The sequence below is a fragment of the Calonectris borealis genome, chromosome 10, assembly GCF_964195595.1.
Source record: "Calonectris borealis chromosome 10, bCalBor7.hap1.2, whole genome shotgun sequence".
Classification (NCBI taxonomy): domain Eukaryota; kingdom Metazoa; phylum Chordata; class Aves; order Procellariiformes; family Procellariidae; genus Calonectris; species Calonectris borealis.
This window is the reverse complement of record NC_134321.1, coordinates 14,825,931-14,845,621: the sequence shown is the minus strand read 5'-3', so window position 1 is coordinate 14,845,621 and position 19,691 is coordinate 14,825,931. Positions and strand designations below refer to the sequence as shown.

Genomic DNA, 19,691 nt, shown 5'->3' with positions numbered 1-19,691 from the left:
TAAACTGAAAAGCAAGAGTGCAGCATCTTCTTATTAGTTCTTAGCTTAAGCATCGTAATTAAATAGTAACTTGGCTTATGTTACTTTACATCTATTCAACTGCTGGAGGTAATTAATCTTTAATGCAGTTTTACTAAGTTGTCTTCAAGTTACTCAGCAAACAAGACTATTGAAAAAGCTATATATTCAAGTGATAAAAACTTCCAGAGACAAATTTTATCCTTCCTCCAGCACAGCTAGACAGAATCCTTAAGGTCACTGTTTTCTTTCCAAACAAGCACACAAAGCAACATTAACCTAAAGTATCAAATATTTAAGTCTTTCACGAACATTGTTCCTGAAAAGTTTCACCATTTATCAGAATTTTGCAAATTAATATGTTGAATTTGGGTAAATGAGTAAGATTTTTAATGTCACTTGAAAGGATTTCATGGTTTTTAAGAAACAGAGTAGTCAACCTGCTGATAGGGCAGAGCTTTCAGTTAACTGTGTTATTGTATTAATTTCTTGGTTTATTACCAATGAGGAAAAGACCGATAATGCTTTAAGACATCATTTTCCAGATTCCCTCCACTCAACAAAACCTGCATAAGTTGAACAATTTGTAAGTAATGGTTAGTACTGGAATAAAATACATATAAATGACTTTAAACTACATATCTAAAACAGGTATTTCTCAATTAGCTACTTAAAAAATTAATTTTAATTCCCTAAAATGACAGATGACAAAAACCTAGATTCTTTGTTCCTTGCCTTATTCCAAAGGAAAGTTGAACATCTAGAGATGGCAGTAAAGGATGCCTAAACAAACCAACAAATACAAGCCTATTTTCAAAGCACATGACTTTTCCCTAAGGCAATACAGATCACGCTATAAAGAAAATTAAAGTTGCAACCATACCACCAGTAGATTAAGTACCTCCGTCTCTTTAGCTGGGCTGGTCACCGTCTGCACTCCCAAGGCACAATTTGCCCTCTTGACGGACAGGTAGAAAGGATAATCCTTGGCCACCATCGTGGCTGCAGGAGGAGCGGTTTTTCGGGGGTCACAGCTGAGCACTGAACGTGAAGACAAAGCTGAGCCTGCCCTCCCCGGCACTCGGCAGTTCCCTCTCTGAGGCGTCCCGCCTTAGGCTCCCGAGCGCTCGAAGGCGGCGGGGCCGGCAGCAGCGCGGCCCTCCGCCGGGCCCGCCCCCGGGCGGGGCAGCGGCTCCGCCGCACCCCCGGGAAGGAGCGGCGGCTGCGGAACGGCGCCCGACGCCCGCGGCAGGCAGGCGCGCTGCTGCCAGCGGAGCCGGCATCCTTCTCCTCTGCCGTGGCTTTACTCCCTTAGTGACCGCGCTGCATTAACAACGTAGCTACAAACGGAAAATTTAAGGCAGCGTTCCCGTTTGCTTCCTACAGAGTAACTGCAATTCACTTATTGTTGGGCTTTTCAGACAGCCGAGCATCCGCCAGAAGCTCGGGACTTCATGGCAACTAACAGCAGTCCCAAATGGCACAGCAGTCATGTCCCAAACACAGACTGCAGTCCTATGGCGGCAGTGGCATCTACATTCTCTGTGCAATGCTCCTGCTGATCAGGGAAGGAATGCCTGCAGCATGTTATGTTGCCACAACATACAGCATTGCCTTTATTTTTCCACTCCCCCCCCCCCCCCCTTTTTTTTTTGTTCACCCATATTGTTGCTTTTTCCTGTCTGGCAAGCAGCAGTTTGTTTCTTGTGTTTTTAAAAGTTCCACGTCTGTTGCTATTGTTTAGTCAAAGAGCTCCCCTGCCCACGCCCCTCATTGTAACAAGCTGAGAAAGTGGAAAAATACCTTTGCCTAACATATCTCATAGGGCATTTCAGTGTCTGTGCAGCCAGGCAAATTCTGTTTGATGTCTACCTTAGGACAAAGGTAGTGAAAATTTCCTGAAAAGAGACAGGAAGTGTTAGGGGCCCTGTCTGCAATACAGGATCGATCTGACAAAAAGAGTATATGGGAGACAAGGAAAAGGAAACTGAGGAGGAAGCTGGACAGCAGGAAGAGGGAAGGATATTTTCAGCTAAAGGGAAACAGCACAACCAAGAATAACTTTACAGAGTTTGAAAGAATTAACTGGTTTTAAAGGCAGATTGTATGATGGATGTTGCTTCACAAACATTTGTTTCCCTAAAGGCTGTTAATCAGATAACAATGTCTTTAGAATAAGCTTAGTCAAATGGCAGATACAGTCCCTATTTGGATACTTTCCTTTGACTTCACCAACATCCCGAACATATGATGTCTCTCACTTATTCTCCTAGGCCTTTTCAGGAGCAACTGCAGTATCCAGCTATCCAGAGATGCTATCCAGCTGCCTGTTATGCAGACCTCTCTATCTTGTAGTAGTCTGCTCATAAAACAAAAAACCTCACTAGTTTCCCAACCCCGCAATTCCTGGAAAATTGCTAGAACAAAGTTATCAGTACTTCTAGATGTTCAATTATTCTAAAGAAAACATGACATTTGAACATTTTGAGTGCTATGTGCAGTACCACTCTCCTCATCTCCATCATAGGAGGATGGGACAAGGTTCACTGAAAGCAAAAGTGTTGGCAAGAGGCATCGAACAGCTTTCATGTAGACAGTTAAGCAGACAGGATGTTTCAGAAAAGAAAGAAATCAGAGCAGGTGTGACAAAGATCTACAAACCATGAGTGACAGAGAAAGCAAATAGGGAATGATTTTTCACTGCATTCAACTGGAGGGAAAAAAATTATGCATCAGATTAAACCAGATGGTGGCAGATTCAGAGCAAAGAAAAAGGAGCTAATTCTTCATATTATGTACAATTTTTGTGTTATATACAGCGGAAGTATTTGTCACAAGACACTGCTGCTAAGAAAGCTTCTCAGGCACAAGTTCTTGGCTATTGGGACAGTATTTTGGGGAAACACCATGACAGGCTATTTCTGTTTTGTATTCTTCCCTAAGCATCTACTGCTGACTACCATTGGAGATTTGGTATTAGGTTAGATCAATCTTTGCTGCAGCCCCCTTCCTTTCCGTATTTCAAAAAAATACAAAAAGAATGTAGCATTTTATTTGAAGACTACCTGTCTTACCTGAGGATTTCTGAAGCTACAAACAATTATTTCATTCACATGAACGTGCATTCGTTTTTGCAAGTCTTCTTCAGTGTGATGTTTAGAGGATGTACCTCTGAGCACAACCTGATAATGTTGGATGGTTTCTCCTCACATTTCAAGCATATCAAAACACCAATACACACAGGTTGTATAAAATGGTCAAGAACCTCCTGAGAACACTGCAGCCGCTGTGTAATCATTTAAGCCCAAGAAGCCTTGATTTCAAATACCATCTGTGTATGTTTGTTTATGAATGTGTATGCTAACACCATTTTAAAAATCAGCTTCACTTAAATCAGTTAGACAAAATGTCTTCAGGGCTTGTCCTCAAAGCATTCTAATCCTGTAACATGCTTCACAGCATAAAGAGCACTTCACACAGGACAAGAGTGTACCGGTTTGGAGATTGAAATAATGAACTTTGGTTTATACACGTAAAAAAATATGCCAAGAGAGGGATTCTGTCATTTCTCCATTAATCAGGCCAGTGCACTTCAGCTCGACTAAGCATTCTTGAGAAACAAGAGAAAAATCTGTCTTAAGAGGAATACGATTCTTAAAAACAGGCAGGACCTTCATATCAATACGTTTCAGAGCATCTTGCACCTACAAGATAGACTCCAATGAACATCTAAAACAGGATTCATTAGACTCTTTGGATGTTTGTTTCACCAGAAGAGTGTAAATACGGTTTTAAAACTGAAATTTGGACCCAAAGTTCATTGATGAATAGCACCTAGCTTTATAAGTATCATATTATCTAATGGAATAACACAATGGTACAATTTCAAACAATTCTCTCTTCCAGAGAACTGAATTTGTCTGTAGAATGCTATGTGCATTCATAATCAAAACCGTCAGTTTAGTCATGGTATTGAGTCCCTTCTGTATTGCGTATCAGATATAACACTTGGAGTCCATTCTGAAAGATCTTACAAACTTAGTCAGTACTGGCTTACATTTACATTTCATTTCTACATTAATTTAGATTGCAAAGTGACTGCCTGTCAATAGCCACTGTATTGTGTGCGTGTGCATGCACACCCAAGCAGAGCCAAATGTCAGTTCACAGACTTGGGGCTGAAAGACTCCCTAGTGAACTCCAGTGATGCAGTTGGAGAAATAAAGGTTTCAGTGATACCACAAAGTAATCTTGCAAGACTGGAGCCAGTGAGTCTACTCATTCCAGAAATTATACTTAGACTACAAATCTACACTAATACTATAAAAATTAGATCTGAATTGCAAGCTACTTTCAAAAAAGAAACTAATATTTAAGAAAAATCAATGCTAGTGACTAGACAGCACAGCATAGCACTGCATCAGTTTTGCCATTTCTGGAACAGGTTTTTTATGGGGTTTGGTTTTGTTTTGTTTTGTTTTTAATTTTATTTACTCTAGGCCAAAGGTGCAATTTAGTCTGATAGTTACTTATCTGTCAGAGAGAAGTAAAGTATTTGGTAACTCTGGAAAGCCCTGCTCAAGAAAGGTGCCTACCACAGTTGACCTGGTTTAGGACTGAAGTTCACTGACAGAGTTGTTCTGTGATTGTCTTGTTCACACCAATGCCTTTAGTTAGTTTCCTCACACGTTCAAAACCTAATACTGAAGTGATTATTGCAAAAGCATCTGTCTGCATGGCAAAGTCCTTCAAAATATTCAGGTTTTGAACTTAAAAATATCTTCATATGTGGCTAGAATTCCTTTTCATCTTATGCAAATCTTTGAGATTCATATAGCTTTGATCAGAGTAATTTTAAAATTAAAATGCAGTTGATTAAAGATTTCTCAAAAGATCAAAAATAGGATGGCAAAAGAATAAAAAAACAACAACAAAAGACCTGTTTCCTTTTAAAGAATAGTTAAGAAGCCATTATGCTAAGCAGTAGCAAGAGGAACTGAAACATCTAATTTAAACATTTAAATAAGGAAAAGCCCAATGGAGTGAAGAATCTTCAACCATGGAAGTCATGAGCTTTAAGGAGTTCAGTGAAGCAGAAAATCATCAGTTAAAGCTGAACTCTGCCTAAGGAAGAAAACACACAAATAGATTGTTTAAAGATTTGGGTTGGTGTTTTTATTGTTTTGTTTAAGTTTTGTTTTACCATTATCTTTGCCAACACATTTTAACCGCCTTTGGGCAGAAATGCAGAATCTGTGATTAAACAGAAATATTTTGAGATGTCTACACCCAGATCTCAATTACCTTCTTCCTCCTGATATGCTAATGTGACTGTTTTCCCTATTAAAAGTAAAAATCTGTTCCACCAAACTGTTAAAAAAAATAAAATCAGATAAATACAATTAAATTTTGGTAAAATGTTGGTATGCCAAGAAGTAAAAGACTCTCAATGCCTGTCTGCCTGCCTCTGCTTTTCTTCCCTCACCCAATGTAAAACAGCCCTTGGCTTGTTTTTGGTCTGTGTTTGACTGTGATGCCTAAGCAGCAGCCTAGGCTTCGTTGCAACAATTCAATCTAACTGTTTATTTTCTTAATTACAACTAGCAAAGCTAAAAGAAAAACTCTAACTGTATTTCTCCTGTGATTTGTATTTACGGGAGCTTTTCCTTTTGATCTGTCCATTCTGATGACTTAGAAATATACACTTACACACATAGATACTTTCTTGGTGAAATATATGCCTATGCGACAAGTTTCCAGTAACAAGACAAGAATTTAAGGAAAGGTGTAATGCTTAAAAAAACCAAACAAACCAACGAAACCAACTATGCTACCACTATCATCTTCAGATATGCTATATTCCCCGCTGATTTTAAGAAAATTACATTAAGAATAATAAACAGTCCATTGCTTTGTTTTCAAAACAGATGAATTGCTGTAAGAATATCAAGTTATCCAGTAGTCTCCGAGTCATCCTGAGTAGAGTAGCTCTGCTGTCTAGCTAAATTACTCCAGGTTTATGAAGGGAGTAAAAGATTTAATGTAAGGTGTGTTGCAGAGGACCAGAATCTCCTATTCAATATTAGCCAAGTGTGCAGAGAGTACCTGACGTGTGATGTTTCTGGAAATTTTATCCACCATAAAAACCTGAAATTAAGTAGAAATATTGCATACACATTTCAAGGAAAAAAAAAATCTCAGTAGTTTGCACTTTATGGAGTATTCTCTCATATATGCACCCATCCTACATATGTAGTTTCACAAAAAAAAAAAACACCAAACAAAAAAAAAACCCCAAAACCCCCACAGAAGCCACTACCTAGGAGAGGTACCATTTTACTAAGAATATTCAAAGAAAAGCTACTATTCCTACTATTCTGAAATGACCAGTGAAAGTTAGCCAAGCTAATGCTGCACATACACACACAGTTCTGTGCTTGTTGAGTATCTCTGAAGCCTCTCTTCAACATACCCCTGTATCTCTTCAGGGGAATCATTAGGAAGCTTTCCTTTCAGAAAACCAAAAACAAACCAACCAAACAAAAACCAAGCACCAAACACCAAAACCAAAAACACATGCAAACAACCAAAAGAAAACTTTTGAAGCAGTCATTTCAACCAAACATTATAAATTTGAATCTGCTTGGGAGATGGAATGCAGAAACACTGGCAGTGATGAGTGAGTCGCTAGAAAGCACATAAACTGCTAGATAAAGGGTATTTATCAGGCAGTTACACAGCTGTTCAAGAACCTGCAATTTCCTCATTGCAAATACAAATTGTACACATGGTAATGGGAGTTACAATTTACTAGGTAATAAGTATTAGGAAGAGACCACTTGATTAAACACATTGGTGCTGGGAAATTCCAATAAAAATATGGTTACAGAATAAGTGATTGCCATTAAAAATGTTCTCTCAAAACCCACAGCTGTAATTTCTCCAGGTAGAGTCCTAATCCTGGAAAGATCAGAGCAGAACAAAGAAACACAGCTGTGGGGAACATCTGACATTACAAAACTGAAACCCAAATTTCTATTCTGTCTAGATTCTTCATTTGAAAACTACCTTTCATATGACCCTTATTTGTGCAGCTTATGGAGTAAAAGAGAAGGAGGAAGTTTCCTCACTGTTATCACGGGCTGTGCTTTGGGATTTGCGAACAAGATGCCCTGAACTATTCCCCTAAGTTTTGTCAAATACAATTAATAAATAGCAGGAGTCTCCATTGTCTTCCCTGTGAATGATGGCTATTTCAAAATACCACCTTTATATTGAAGTACATTCATGTTGAACTGATGGAAAAACATGATTCTCATACAAATCATCATGAATGTTTTATTGCATAAACACACATCCAGCTTGTAAAGCGGTCTGTAGGCTTTCAAACACAGACATGCATACATTGTTTCTTCATAGAAACGTAGCCTGTGGAACAATTCTGCACCGGGAGACAAACGGATGAAACAACCTGCCAAGTTATTTTGTTTTGTTTGTTTGTTTTCATTTTGCTAAATTCATGTAATTTGTGATTACTGCAGAAAGTACTGTGCAGTTAAAGGATGCCCTCTAATAATTGCATTTGCACTGAGACAGAAGCACTCCCTTCTTGAGCTTCCCTCAGGAAGAAAATAATAACCCATTTTTAAAGCTGCCTCAGATTCATATATAAAAACTGTTATGGTGACTGGTCTGCAGCTCAAGACTAACGATGGCCTAGAAAAATCAGAAAGGATTCATGCTTCTCCACCCCTCTACCACACCCAGCAGTGCAAACTAATTGCGAACCACGGTGGTCCCTCGTGGGGGAACGCACAGGGTGTGGTGAGGCTGGATAAAATGACCCTTCACCAGTTACACTTACAATGAAGTTGGTTGAGCTTGTCTGAGTATACTTCCCTGGGGAGAGCAGAAAGGAGGAGGTGGGAAGGATTGTACTGATTTATCAGTGTGGATTTTAAACAGCCAGTCACGTTCTGCAGAGGGTGAAATGATGACCCAAAGTGCAGCATCCTTTCCCGAAATTTTACATTGAAAGAGGCATTCTAGGGAGAGGAAATTACTGGAACCACTTGTACGATGTTCAAATGATATTAAATGTAATTAAAACACTTTTGTTTAAGTTACAGGCAGTGTGGGAGCAGGAATTTTTCTCCAGAGCATTCCCGCTGACTGGAGAATTAAGTAACAAATTTCTTTGTGAGAAATCATTGTCTCTAATGCAAAGTGTTTACCAAGACATCACAGTAATGGTCTATTTTTTGTTTTGATTAAGTTTTATTATAACAACATTTATATTACATGAGTAACTCCGAAATATTTATCCTCAGAGAGGATAGTATTTTGTAATCTTTTGCTGTATGCTTAGATATGTGTGTATGCTTGGATATGAGCAAGAAGAAAATTCTATTCTATTAAGAAGTAACAGGAATTTTCCCCACTCTGTAACTGATCTCACCTGTAATACTGGCCAAACGCCACTTAGTTTGTTTTTCCAACCATCCCCTCCAGCTGCAATATGTAAAGCAAAGTTTGGGGTTAATATGGTTTATTAGACCAAATTATGTAACTGGGGGGAAAAACAAAAAACAAACCAAACAAAAAAACCCCAAACCAAACCAATCTCCAAACCAACCAACCAACAACAGAAGAGCTTTCAGGTACATACGTCCTTCTTCAGGTCAGAAATAAAAGCAGCAAAAAAAATAAGACTTGGGCCTGTTGAGTTTTCTTTCCCTATTCATTTATTTACCTAATTGTATGAATTTCAAACCTTGTTATACATTTCATTGTGTTGTTTGCTACATTTACCTCTTAGTATGATTCTTCCCAGTCCTGAGAAGTTATCTGAATTAATCACATTCTACCCTTCATTAATATTTTATTATTTTTATTAATTTTGGAACGAGTTTTTACTTTGGAAAGTGCTGTACTCAAGATGCAAATGAAGTGTCAAAGTGCTGACAAAGAATAGGATTTTATAGTATGGCTGAGGTGAATTAACAATTTGCCACTCATAAAAGAATAAACCTCATTTCCTGCTCCTCTATGCAATTCCTCCTCCTCCCTCTCTTCATGCCCTTCCACTGGCACTGTACCCTCTCTCTGAGTACCTTATGCCAACTCTAGCACTCATCTCATCACACAGGTAAGTCCGCAGTCCAAAAACACCAAAAATACTTTCTTTTGCCAGGTTTCTTTTCTGCTGGTTTTGTGAGCTGAATAGGTTACTGTGCCATGAGAAAAGCACTAGAACTCACTGAAGGTAAATGGTGGAAAATCACACAGGTACGAGTAAGGACAGGACAGGGAAAAGGCTAATTTTTCTCCTCCCAATAGCTATAAACTGTTAGCTCAGCTTAAGTTGTTTCATGAAGTCATACCCAAAGAATACTGTCAGCATTTCAGTTTTTTGCATGAAAGTTTTGGATCAGAAGATTTATTTATTTATTTATTTATTAAAAACAGACCCACCTATTAATTTCCATAACAACTGTGCACTGTTACTCATCTTCTAGTGAGTTATTTTTGCCAATTTGAGTATCTTGAAATTAAGAGAACATCTGTGCTTCTTGAATAAATATTTAGAATGCAAACCTTAAGACTGATTTCATGTTCTCCTGAGCATGATGTACCCTTTTCTAGACCATCGCCAAGGATATGCCAGCAGCGTTTCTAGACCCAAAGTTAAGCAACTTACAATTCTTTGATACAGATTACAAGACATCCATGGGAAAGAGTGATGATAGTCAAGCAAAACATGAGACTATTAAGTGCTTTACAATCGGTAAGAACAGTCTAATATCTCAACTACAGCAGAGCAATCTTGAACCTGAGATGCCTTCTTTCACACTACAATTCTCACTGACAACCCAGTGCAGAAAACCTCCACTTTTGGTCCTGAATAGAGTTTTGCAGATTACACAATGCCTACAATCCAAATTATCGCAGCGATTATCCAAATAGCAATATTCCACTATTGGGGTCCATTAATCTTTTTAGAAATCTTGTTCAATTCCCACGTGCTATGACAGACAAAAATGAACACAAAAAAATTAAATCGTCTTTCTCTTACCCACATCCTCTCCCTATGAGGGGGGAGGAAAACCATGGTATAACTTAAAAAAAAAAAAAAGTCCTTGCAAAAACTGATAATGCATCAACAAATGCTAGAACTAACCTACTCCCAGTACCAACTGTACTGTAGAGGTATGACCTTAAAGATGAAGTGGCATCAGCAACAATGTGACTAATTTTTAAGAGACAGGTGAAATGGGACATAACATCTTCAAACAGACACCAACAACTCACACTAGGACAGAACTTCTTTGTTCATACCCCTTGATCAAGAATTGGGAAGCCATTCCCAAGAATGTTTTACTTTGGGTTACAAAAAGGTTTTATTTAAAGTTACAAAATAACTATCTTCCCAAGTGTAAATATAATGAAGTAATCCCATATAGTACAGAAGTTACTATAACACATTTTAACTGAAACATAAAAATATAAATAAGAAAGAGTTTTCCTGAATACTACTTTCCTCTTTCAAGAATGCTAACTATAATTTCTGAAGACTATCTCCTCTCTGGTCAAGTTGCTAACCACAAACTGCTATCTGGCAAAAAGATCAAGTACATCCTACTTTTACGTGATCTCCGTTATCAAATCTGCAACCATGATCCACCATAAGTGTTCCACTTCCCAACAACTATGAATTTTGGACAGGTCCCTAACGACCATACTTAACTTTGTTCCCAAAATAACAGAGATTGAATAATTGAAATTGGAATCAATAACTGAAAATGGAAAAGAAAGTCTTAGAAAGTAATTCCAACCACCACAGATAAAATATTGGTTATTATTTTAAAAGCTAAGAAACAACTCAAAATTGCATCAGAACAGAATTTTTGCTTCTATTATCTTGAAAACATAGCGATTGACTGAACAGAAAAGCAAGATGATATATTCATATGTTTTAGCAAACATTCTGATTTTATTACATAATCGGGTTTGGTCTTAAATTACACGGATGTCAAATATCGTATCTTCAACTCCCTGCAAAAACATAAACATACTGTCCTCTTAAGACCCTAGTAAATAGTGAATTGTTTACATAAGAGACTTTAGAACAACATGAGGAGACTTAAATATGAACCCATAGCCACAAAATTATTTTGTTCTTATGATGCATGTTAAACAGAAAATATAGCAGAAAAAAAAAAGCAGCCGTATACTTTTAATACCAGGCATTGGTTTCAGAACCCAAGATGATTAACAGCTGTCAAGTTTGTTCTGACCATCATGTAACTTCTGAAAACATGGGGCTGTATAGGGGGGAGAAAAAAGCACACAGATTAAAAAAAAAAAAAAAAAAAAAATCAAGTGAAGGATGAAGGCTGGTATTCTAGACCAGACAGGAACAGGAGTGAATCACTTCATGGCAGAATGATTTGTTGGATTGGGATAAATAATTTCCCTGTCCTTTCAAAAGCCTTTGTAGTTTCTGTTTGATGCAAAATAGAAGTTGTTAGAGCAATGCAAAGAGCGGCACAGCATGATCTAAGTGATCACCCAGGAAAATGGCTTTTGTAATAACATTTGGCTATATACATGGAAGACAAAACTGGTTTTTTTAAAGTCAGAAAAAAAAGGTTGTTACAATAATCAAAATGCAACATAGTAGGATCCTGAAGGAGAATTTTAGCTTTGTAAATAGACCAGAAACTAACGATGACATGGAAATAATATGCAAAATTAGACAGAGGGCATATAAAAGGACCTACTTCTCAAGTAAGCCTGATGCCATCCAAGAACACAGCAAAAGAATTTTAGAAGAGATGGTATTGTTGCATTAAATGAATTCTTGTATCTGAACTTTATGTGTGGTAATACATGTTCCGTAATTGATGAGTAGAACAATTTTTGTTTTGAAGGCTACATACTATGAATATTCCACTGGCAAACTACGCACAATACCGCACACTGTGAAATTCCCAGAGACATTCCTTTTAGTTAACTGAATCTTCGATCTTGCACAAAAGCAGCAGTTTAAGTAGAGATGCAAGTGATCTTGAATAAAAAAAACCTCCCAAAAAATCTTATTTCACTCTTCAACTCTCAAAATGTGAGTTGTGTATGAGTTCTAGGCTACTACAGAATAGAAGAGAACAAGATCACGTAACACTTCTCAGTAACTAAATGTGCTATAGCTGTAATGGCTTGCAAGCACTTTAACAAACAACTGTTTTCTGATTTTTTGGTACCTTGAAGGACAGTATAAACAAAGAATTTCTATGCCCAAATCAGAGGAAAAAACCTTTTGTTTTGGTTTTGTTACATCTTTTAGACCTAAAGAGAGGGGCAAACCATGAAAGAGAAACCCTGGCCAAACTGAAATCAAAGGAAGTTTTGCCAGAACTCCAAGCAGGTTCACCCAAACCAGAAAAACACTGCACTGGTATAATGTAATGTAATTTGAGTATCAGCAACTTAGGCTAATTTAGAGGTATTAATACCAGAAGAAGGTATCAATGGAATCCATCTTACTGACTTAGCAATGAGCTAAATTCCTCTTAGAAAAAAAGTTAATTAAAAAAAAAATCACTGCACAGGGGAGGGGGGAAATAAAAAACAGAGAAACCAAAACCAAACTTGCAACCATCCAGAACTGCTAACGTAGGTTGAAGCAAAAATATTCTGTCACATATAAAAGTTGAAAGAGGAAAAGAGAAGTAAAAGGTGCAATAGGGGTAAAAACCATGTTTTTCCAGGCTGCAGGATACAGGGCCTTCATTTTGATTTCCAGTAATAATTATCTATTAGAAGCATGATACATTCCAGTGCCTGTATACTCACCTTATTCCAGATTATGATAATTAAATAATGAATAGAAAAGTATAATCAAAGCACCAATCAATTAGGAGAAAAAGCAAGAGCAAACAGAGTGCTGGCATGTGAACATATTGCAATAAAGTAGAATTTTAATCCTTATGTTGTACTTCAAGCATGTTCTCTGGTACAGGGGTTCTCAGTGTGCTCTGCAAGCTCTCCTTGAATTCACTACTCCATTCCTCCCTAAAACAAAACAGGACAGGAGAAGAGAGCATAGACTGGATATTCAGACGACCTAAGGGAGTTGCAGTGATAATCCACAACAAAAAAACCTAAGTGATTAAGTCCTATGAAAAGTCCAGCCATTGCACTGATGAATCAAAACTGAAAGGCTGAAAGGACAGCTTCATAAAAGCATAGCTGTATAATAAAGATTGGAATGCACTTCGTATCTGGAATAGAAAAGCAGGTATGTTATTACATACTATTGTCTGGAATTTGGTGGGTTTGTTTTTGTACGAACATTTAGAAGCTACCTGCTTCTGTTGCTTCTGTTGATAATTGCTTCCTCTAAATCTGGTATTTGTATTAAAATAAAGGATATCTATCCTCCCAAAATGATTGCAGTTTTACCACAATAAGAATCTATCTATTTTTTTAGTTCAGGAAGTTACATTTATTTTAGTACGTGCTATGTTACAGCAGATGTGCATTAAAATGTGTCATTGCAGGATATATTAACCACATCACATGAATAAGTCAAACAGCTGAAATCAGAAGCTACAAAGACCTTTTGAACATGAGCAGCCTCCCTGATCTCTATGAAACTAAATCACCTGTCTGATATTACTCACACATATGGGAAAGATACAATAACCAGGCAATAGATCTTATGTAAGGCATAGTCTTATACCTTAAATACTTGTTTCACAACTGCTACCTACTTTACTAGCACTTTTTTTTTTCCCCTGAGTTATGCATTTAGATATCTACAGTATATCTACAATACAATTATGATTCAGATATTATTACCCCAAGATACAACAGCTTGGGGGGTGGAGGGGAGGTTGGTTTGTTTGTGGTGTTTGGTTTTTTTTTTTAATCATTGCTTGCCTTCACATTCTTCCTCAACATCTGCAACATTTGAGCTGCAAAATCCTCTAAATTAATCAGCTTCTGATCTAACGTTTCTGTCAGAATTGCAATATCCCTGCACCCTTTCTAAGGTGCAATGCAATCAAGAAATCACGTTAGCCAATTTTACATTTGTATCCAAATTATGAGAAAGCAGTTTTGAGTGAGATACTGCCAATTTTCCAAAATAACAGTAACAGAGAGAAACCCAATTAACAAATTACTACAGAAAGACATATTTCTTGCAAAAAGATAAAACAGAAAGGGAAATCTTTAGCCCTGATGAATCCTTCTGATTCCACCTCTGGTGTTTAAAGATGAGCAGCTTTCATTAGGACTTCATGTCCAACTCAGTAGGAAAATGTCACCAAACACCATGCTGAAAAATTACATCAGAAACACTGTGCAATGTTTCTTATCCTCTGTCTAACCTTACAGAAGTACACAGTACAAATCCAGTTTTGCCTTCCGACCCACAGTTGTACAGATATCTCTGTAAGTACATTTTTCTAGCAAGTGGGCTCAAGAGTCGGACATTCTTTGGAAATAAAAGCTACGCAGATTTTACACTGGTAATCCTCAAACTTTAGGGATCACTGACAACAATATTAAGTGAGTGGTGTGCCTACGGACAACTTCAGGCTTGTAACTAGGAAATTTTTTCTAAATTTTCTATGGCCACAAGAAACATTAAGGTGATCTCAAAGACAGTGCTGTCTGCCATCCATAATCTCAGGACCACTGTTTTAGACCTTTTTCCTCTAGTAATTAATAACAGCTGTGCTTGTGAGGTGACCAATACTAGCAGTTCACATGATTTAAAAAAAAAAAATTTGAATGGAACTCAAACCCCCCCAGTATTCACCAGTGGGGGGAAAAAAAACACAACAAGAATATTAAAGAAACACTCCTAAAAACCAATATATTTGCTCACAGTTTTTAAGATTATGATATGATCATTTTGTTAAATATTTTTCCATATGTGAATAAATTCCAATATCTAAGACCACAGTTTCTTTTCTACTGTATGCAGTTCTTATAGGATGAGGATTATGTCTTGTTTGGGAAACTGGGTGGAAGTTTTTAATGGTCCTTTACAGGAAGCATGCATCTGTTTTTTAAACCTGTTCCTTCCTAAACTTGCTAAAGTTGGCCCCAAAAATGTATCAGGAAATAACTGGAGGATGAGGGGGTGGGGGAAGAAACTTTAAAGACACCTTGTCTTAATTAAATCTAAAAGTGTTACTTCTTCCTGTTCAACTGAGTCACGTATAGCTTTAGCATATCACACCTGACTGGGGGAGGGGATGTGTCAACACCGAGAATGGGTTCATATTTCAGCTGCCTCCTGTAATTGGCAGCCTGGAATTAATTAATGAAGTGGAACCAGCACATACTTGAATGCAGCATAAAATTAAACATGGCAAGCAGTATAGAAAAAACATTGCTGCTTTCTTCAATACTTTTTTATTGCTACAAAATGTGGAAAGGTAAAACAGTAAAGCCAAATGCCAATCAACAAATGGATGACAGTGCCTCTAGCAGTCATTTTACCATTTGGGTCTCTCAGCTGCTAAGCTATTACCTGAACGAACAGGTACAGTAAGAATAGTTATCCTATCTAATAAACAACAGCCCTTGACATTTTTGGTCTTTTTGGTTTTAGAATTATTTTAAATAATCTGTCTAAAGACATGATTCATGTGGCTGTTACAAACAGTCTCAGCTGGAACCTCTCAGTAGACAGAATCAACATTTCAACTACTAATTCAGCTGGAAAGCCAGGGTCAGGAATGCCGTCAGCTCCATGTACTCACCGACTCATGACAGGAATGTCACTTCTGTAACCTTTCTTCTTGACCAGCTCTTAGTGTTCAGCACAAGCCACCTTCCCAGAGATGAGGCCAGATATTTAACTGCTGTATTTTAAAGAACAATCTTTGGCGGGGTATAGACTAAAAAAAAAAACCCAGTTATTTTTGGAGCATTTCCTTCCATTTCTTTTTGTTGTTAAGTAACAGCAGATCTTGTAAGAATATTTCTAGTATCTTGGAAAAGTCTCAATACAAGTCCCTTTTTTGTTTGTTTGAACTCAATAAATGTTAGAGAATCTCTGCTGTATGTTTTGGACTGTTTCTCTAGAATGAAGCTTCCCTTCTAAAGTTCTGAGCAAACACCTCTACCAAAATAATTTGCCTCTTCAAAATACCCTACAAATTTCTTATACTATTCCTGTACAGCAGTAAAGAATGCCTCCTACTTCAGCAAGGAGAATTTCAAACCAGGTGAAAAATGATGTGAGAGAGTTCAGGATAGAAGTCATATCTGGAATAAATTTTAGAATTTGGGAGTTCCTGATTCTGTATCTTCTGTTCCACACATTTGAGTGTTTTTTCTTCCTAAAAACCTCAGTAGAAGGTTTACCTTAGCAGCAGCTTAATGAGATGTCCATTATGAACAGTATCCTAACGGCTCCTACTCTCCTAATCTGGCCTGGGTCCCTATGCCTCTCTGTTTGGGAGCCCATAAGTATACTTCTAAACAGATTGCATACTTACATAAAAGCTTACGAGCAAAGTATGTCTAGTCCCCTGTCTTTTTTAACCATTCTTTCTTCTCAATCAACTTTTGGCAATGAACAGCACTTCATTAAGCAACTCAATCAAGATTCAGAGAGATTCTTTGTGAGAAATATCTAAAAAAATGCTTCTTCAGTAAAAACACAGGGTTGGGTTTTGCTTTAACTGCTCTTACAGAGTATCTGCAAAGCAGCAGATAATTCTTTCACAAACGATGTACATAAAAAATCAGCACAAATTAATTCTGTAAATTTATAGCTACATCACATAAACAGCTACCAGAACCTACCAGTGCCAGTGATTGCTGCTTACAGTGGAACTTGCACTGATTTAGAGCTTCACAGAGTTGTCATTGATTCAGTTTTGCTACATACACACCACTTCAAGTAGTTATTATTAATAACTTTATTAAGGAGAAAGAAGCCATTCAAGTATTTTTCAGGTGATGCCACTCCAAAATCACAAGTGCAGGCTTGGCTGGCTCAAACCTTTTCCGTATTAGGAAATAACAGTAACCTGAGAACAATAAATGGTTCCTTCATTAGCTTTTATAAGCCCCAAGGATAAGACCTACTTTTTCCATATAGAAGCTTCCACATGGAAGAGCTATAATATCGTAGCTTTTCTGACAATCCTTTAACAGAAGAAAGATGAATGTTGCCATTAATGATTTCTTCCCACTTCCATTTCCTATTTCTTTACCCAATGGGCAATTTTAACTCACTTTTTTTGAGTTAATTTTAAGAAGTGGGAAGTTATGCAAGCTATAATAAAATATGGCATAGCTTCATTACCTGTGTAGTAGTACCTACATATACCACAGGAACTGTTTTACAAAGCTCTACCAATCCTTCCTTTCTCACTTGCAAATAGGTTTGCATTTTGGAATGACCTCAAACATCAGATTAAAAGAAAAAAACTAAATGCTGCTGAATGCACCAATTCTTTGCTTCTTAAACTAAGGTCACTAAGAGGAAACTAGAGGATGAGAGGTTTACCAGTAAATCCATCCAGCACTTGTATATTTAAAACTTTGTGGTCTGTTTAATGTTAAGAACTGCTTTTTAAGATGTCCTCATCCATATCTCTCATTTGTAGAGGGTTTTTAGCCTATTTAAAACAATGAACACCACAAAGAGAAAGTTATTTTTAAAGAGCACTAAAAGTGACAACTGTCAGCAAACGTATCTAGCAAGAGATACATCATTGCTTAACTAATGGATGAAAAATTTTTAATATGTTGACACTATTTATGTTTTCTGCTAATGTAAATAAAGACCACTAGAAGACAGATGACAACAGTAAGACTCACAGTATAGCTACACTATTCCTAAAGAAATTATTTTGGAAACAAGGCATCTCATTTAATGGAAGGGAACATTCATTATTCCTATTCCCAGACACAGAAAAAAAATAAAAGAAATGTCCCCTCCCAGGAAGCCATGGGGAAAATTATTTTTCCTGGGGCATACCATCTTAACTTCCTGAGGAGTTAGGCAAAAGCTGCCAGTTATGCATCTAATACCATTCATGACCCAAGATGCAGATGGTATCCTATTCTATTGGTCTTTCCCTCCCCACTCACCCGCCCTGCCCCATTAAAAAAAAAAAAAAAAATCACTCTATTTAAAAATACAAGTTAGAGGAACGATGGATGACCAATGGCAACAAAGGGGTCATATTATCCTCAGCTGTCTCTTTGGCCAGTTAGTGTATTTTGGAACTCTGTAAATGTAAAATAAAGTGCCCATTTAACAGGACATTTTAAAGCCTGTATGAAGAAAAATCAAGTGAGAATTTGATGCAGGTACTGGCTAGAAAATGTCCTGGAAGACAGAGTCACTGTTATCTCAGCCATGCTGTAATGGCTCTTATCTTTTTTTTTTCCTTTCTTTTCTTTTTCTTCTCACTATATAACGGAACACCATTGCATTGACTTCATGCAGTAAACTGATTTTAACAAATTTGTACTGAAGTACTTCCTGGGACTCCTTTTCATTTGCTTCTTTCACAGCTATGCATCCTACATCAAAAAACTATCTCAACAGGTTCTGAAATTCTGCAAGCAAAGCAAGCTCAATCTCAATCACATAATAAAAGAATAACAGAATAATAGTTTCCATTTTAATAACATTTTGTATAGTCCCTTAAATTTGATGAATGAATTTTCTTAGTATCATAAGGAAAAATAAGCTCATCAGCATTTTATAACCAGTGAAAACAAGCCACAGAACAGGTAAGTGATACATGAAGTTCATATGAGAAACGTGTGCCATAACCACAAACAGTCTCGTAACTCCAGATAGGCACAAACCCAGCTTCCAACATTAGTTCTTTGGCCAATTCCACATAGACATGGGCAGCAAATTCATTATCTATAAACTGTTAAAAATTTCAGGCGAGCAGAAAAGGGCATAGAAAGCTGCTTATCCTGGCAAGAGGTTCTACTCTAGTAACAAAAATGTCTTCAAACACCAAAATACACAAGCTGCTTGAATTCAGAGCAAATTTCACACAGTGCGCAGGAAGTCACTGTGCTATTCTAAGAAGTGATGGTACAAAAGAAAACAAAGTCACAAAAGGAGCACAATTAACATGCTTCAGGTGTAAGCAAGAAACAGCAGAATATGAAAACAACTCTCCCAGAAATAACAATATGCATACAATAAATAACATACAACAATGCTCAGACAACTCACAGCTTTATGCCCCAGAATTGACTCATTTGGCTCAAGTAAGAAGCAACTATCGAGCTTTCATAAAAGAGGTAAGAAAAACTTCATCCAACTACTCCATACTACCTGTAAGTACTTTCAGAACTTTACTTAATGGTTAATTAGTAAATAGTTAAATAGGTATAACAAACACTAGTGCAGACTCTCAAAGAATGCTTCTGCTCTCATGACAAATGTAGTCGCACAGTTTGCGCCTTCCGAAGTCCCATCCTGTTTACATCCCATCACGTACACATCGCTGACCACCTTTCAGACCCATCAATAGATACACATTAGACAAAAATATCTGATTTAGATGCTGACAGATCTGATACAAAGATGTCTCTAAGTAATAAATAAGAGCATATGCCTGTTAAAACTTGCAACTAGTCTTTGTTACTATTTTCACACAATC

The 19,691-nt window shown here is 37.2% G+C and overlaps 1 protein-coding gene across 4 annotated transcripts in view; it reads right to left on the bottom strand.

Annotated features, from left to right (window-relative positions):
- Nucleotides 1-19,691, bottom strand: part of ARHGEF3 (Rho guanine nucleotide exchange factor 3) — a 140,438-nt gene that overhangs the window by 30,705 nt on the left and 90,042 nt on the right. For 2 of the 4 annotated variants that reach the window (XM_075159068.1, XM_075159070.1), the window contains exon 1: nt 920-1,123. The exons of the other annotated variants lie outside the window; for them this stretch is intronic. In XM_075159068.1, the coding sequence (XP_075015169.1) occupies nt 920-1,015 (96 nt within the window). In that variant the 5' untranslated portion in view covers nt 1,016-1,123. Of the gene's footprint in view, nt 1-919; nt 1,124-19,691 lie in introns of those variants that run through there. 4 annotated transcript variants of the gene reach the window in all.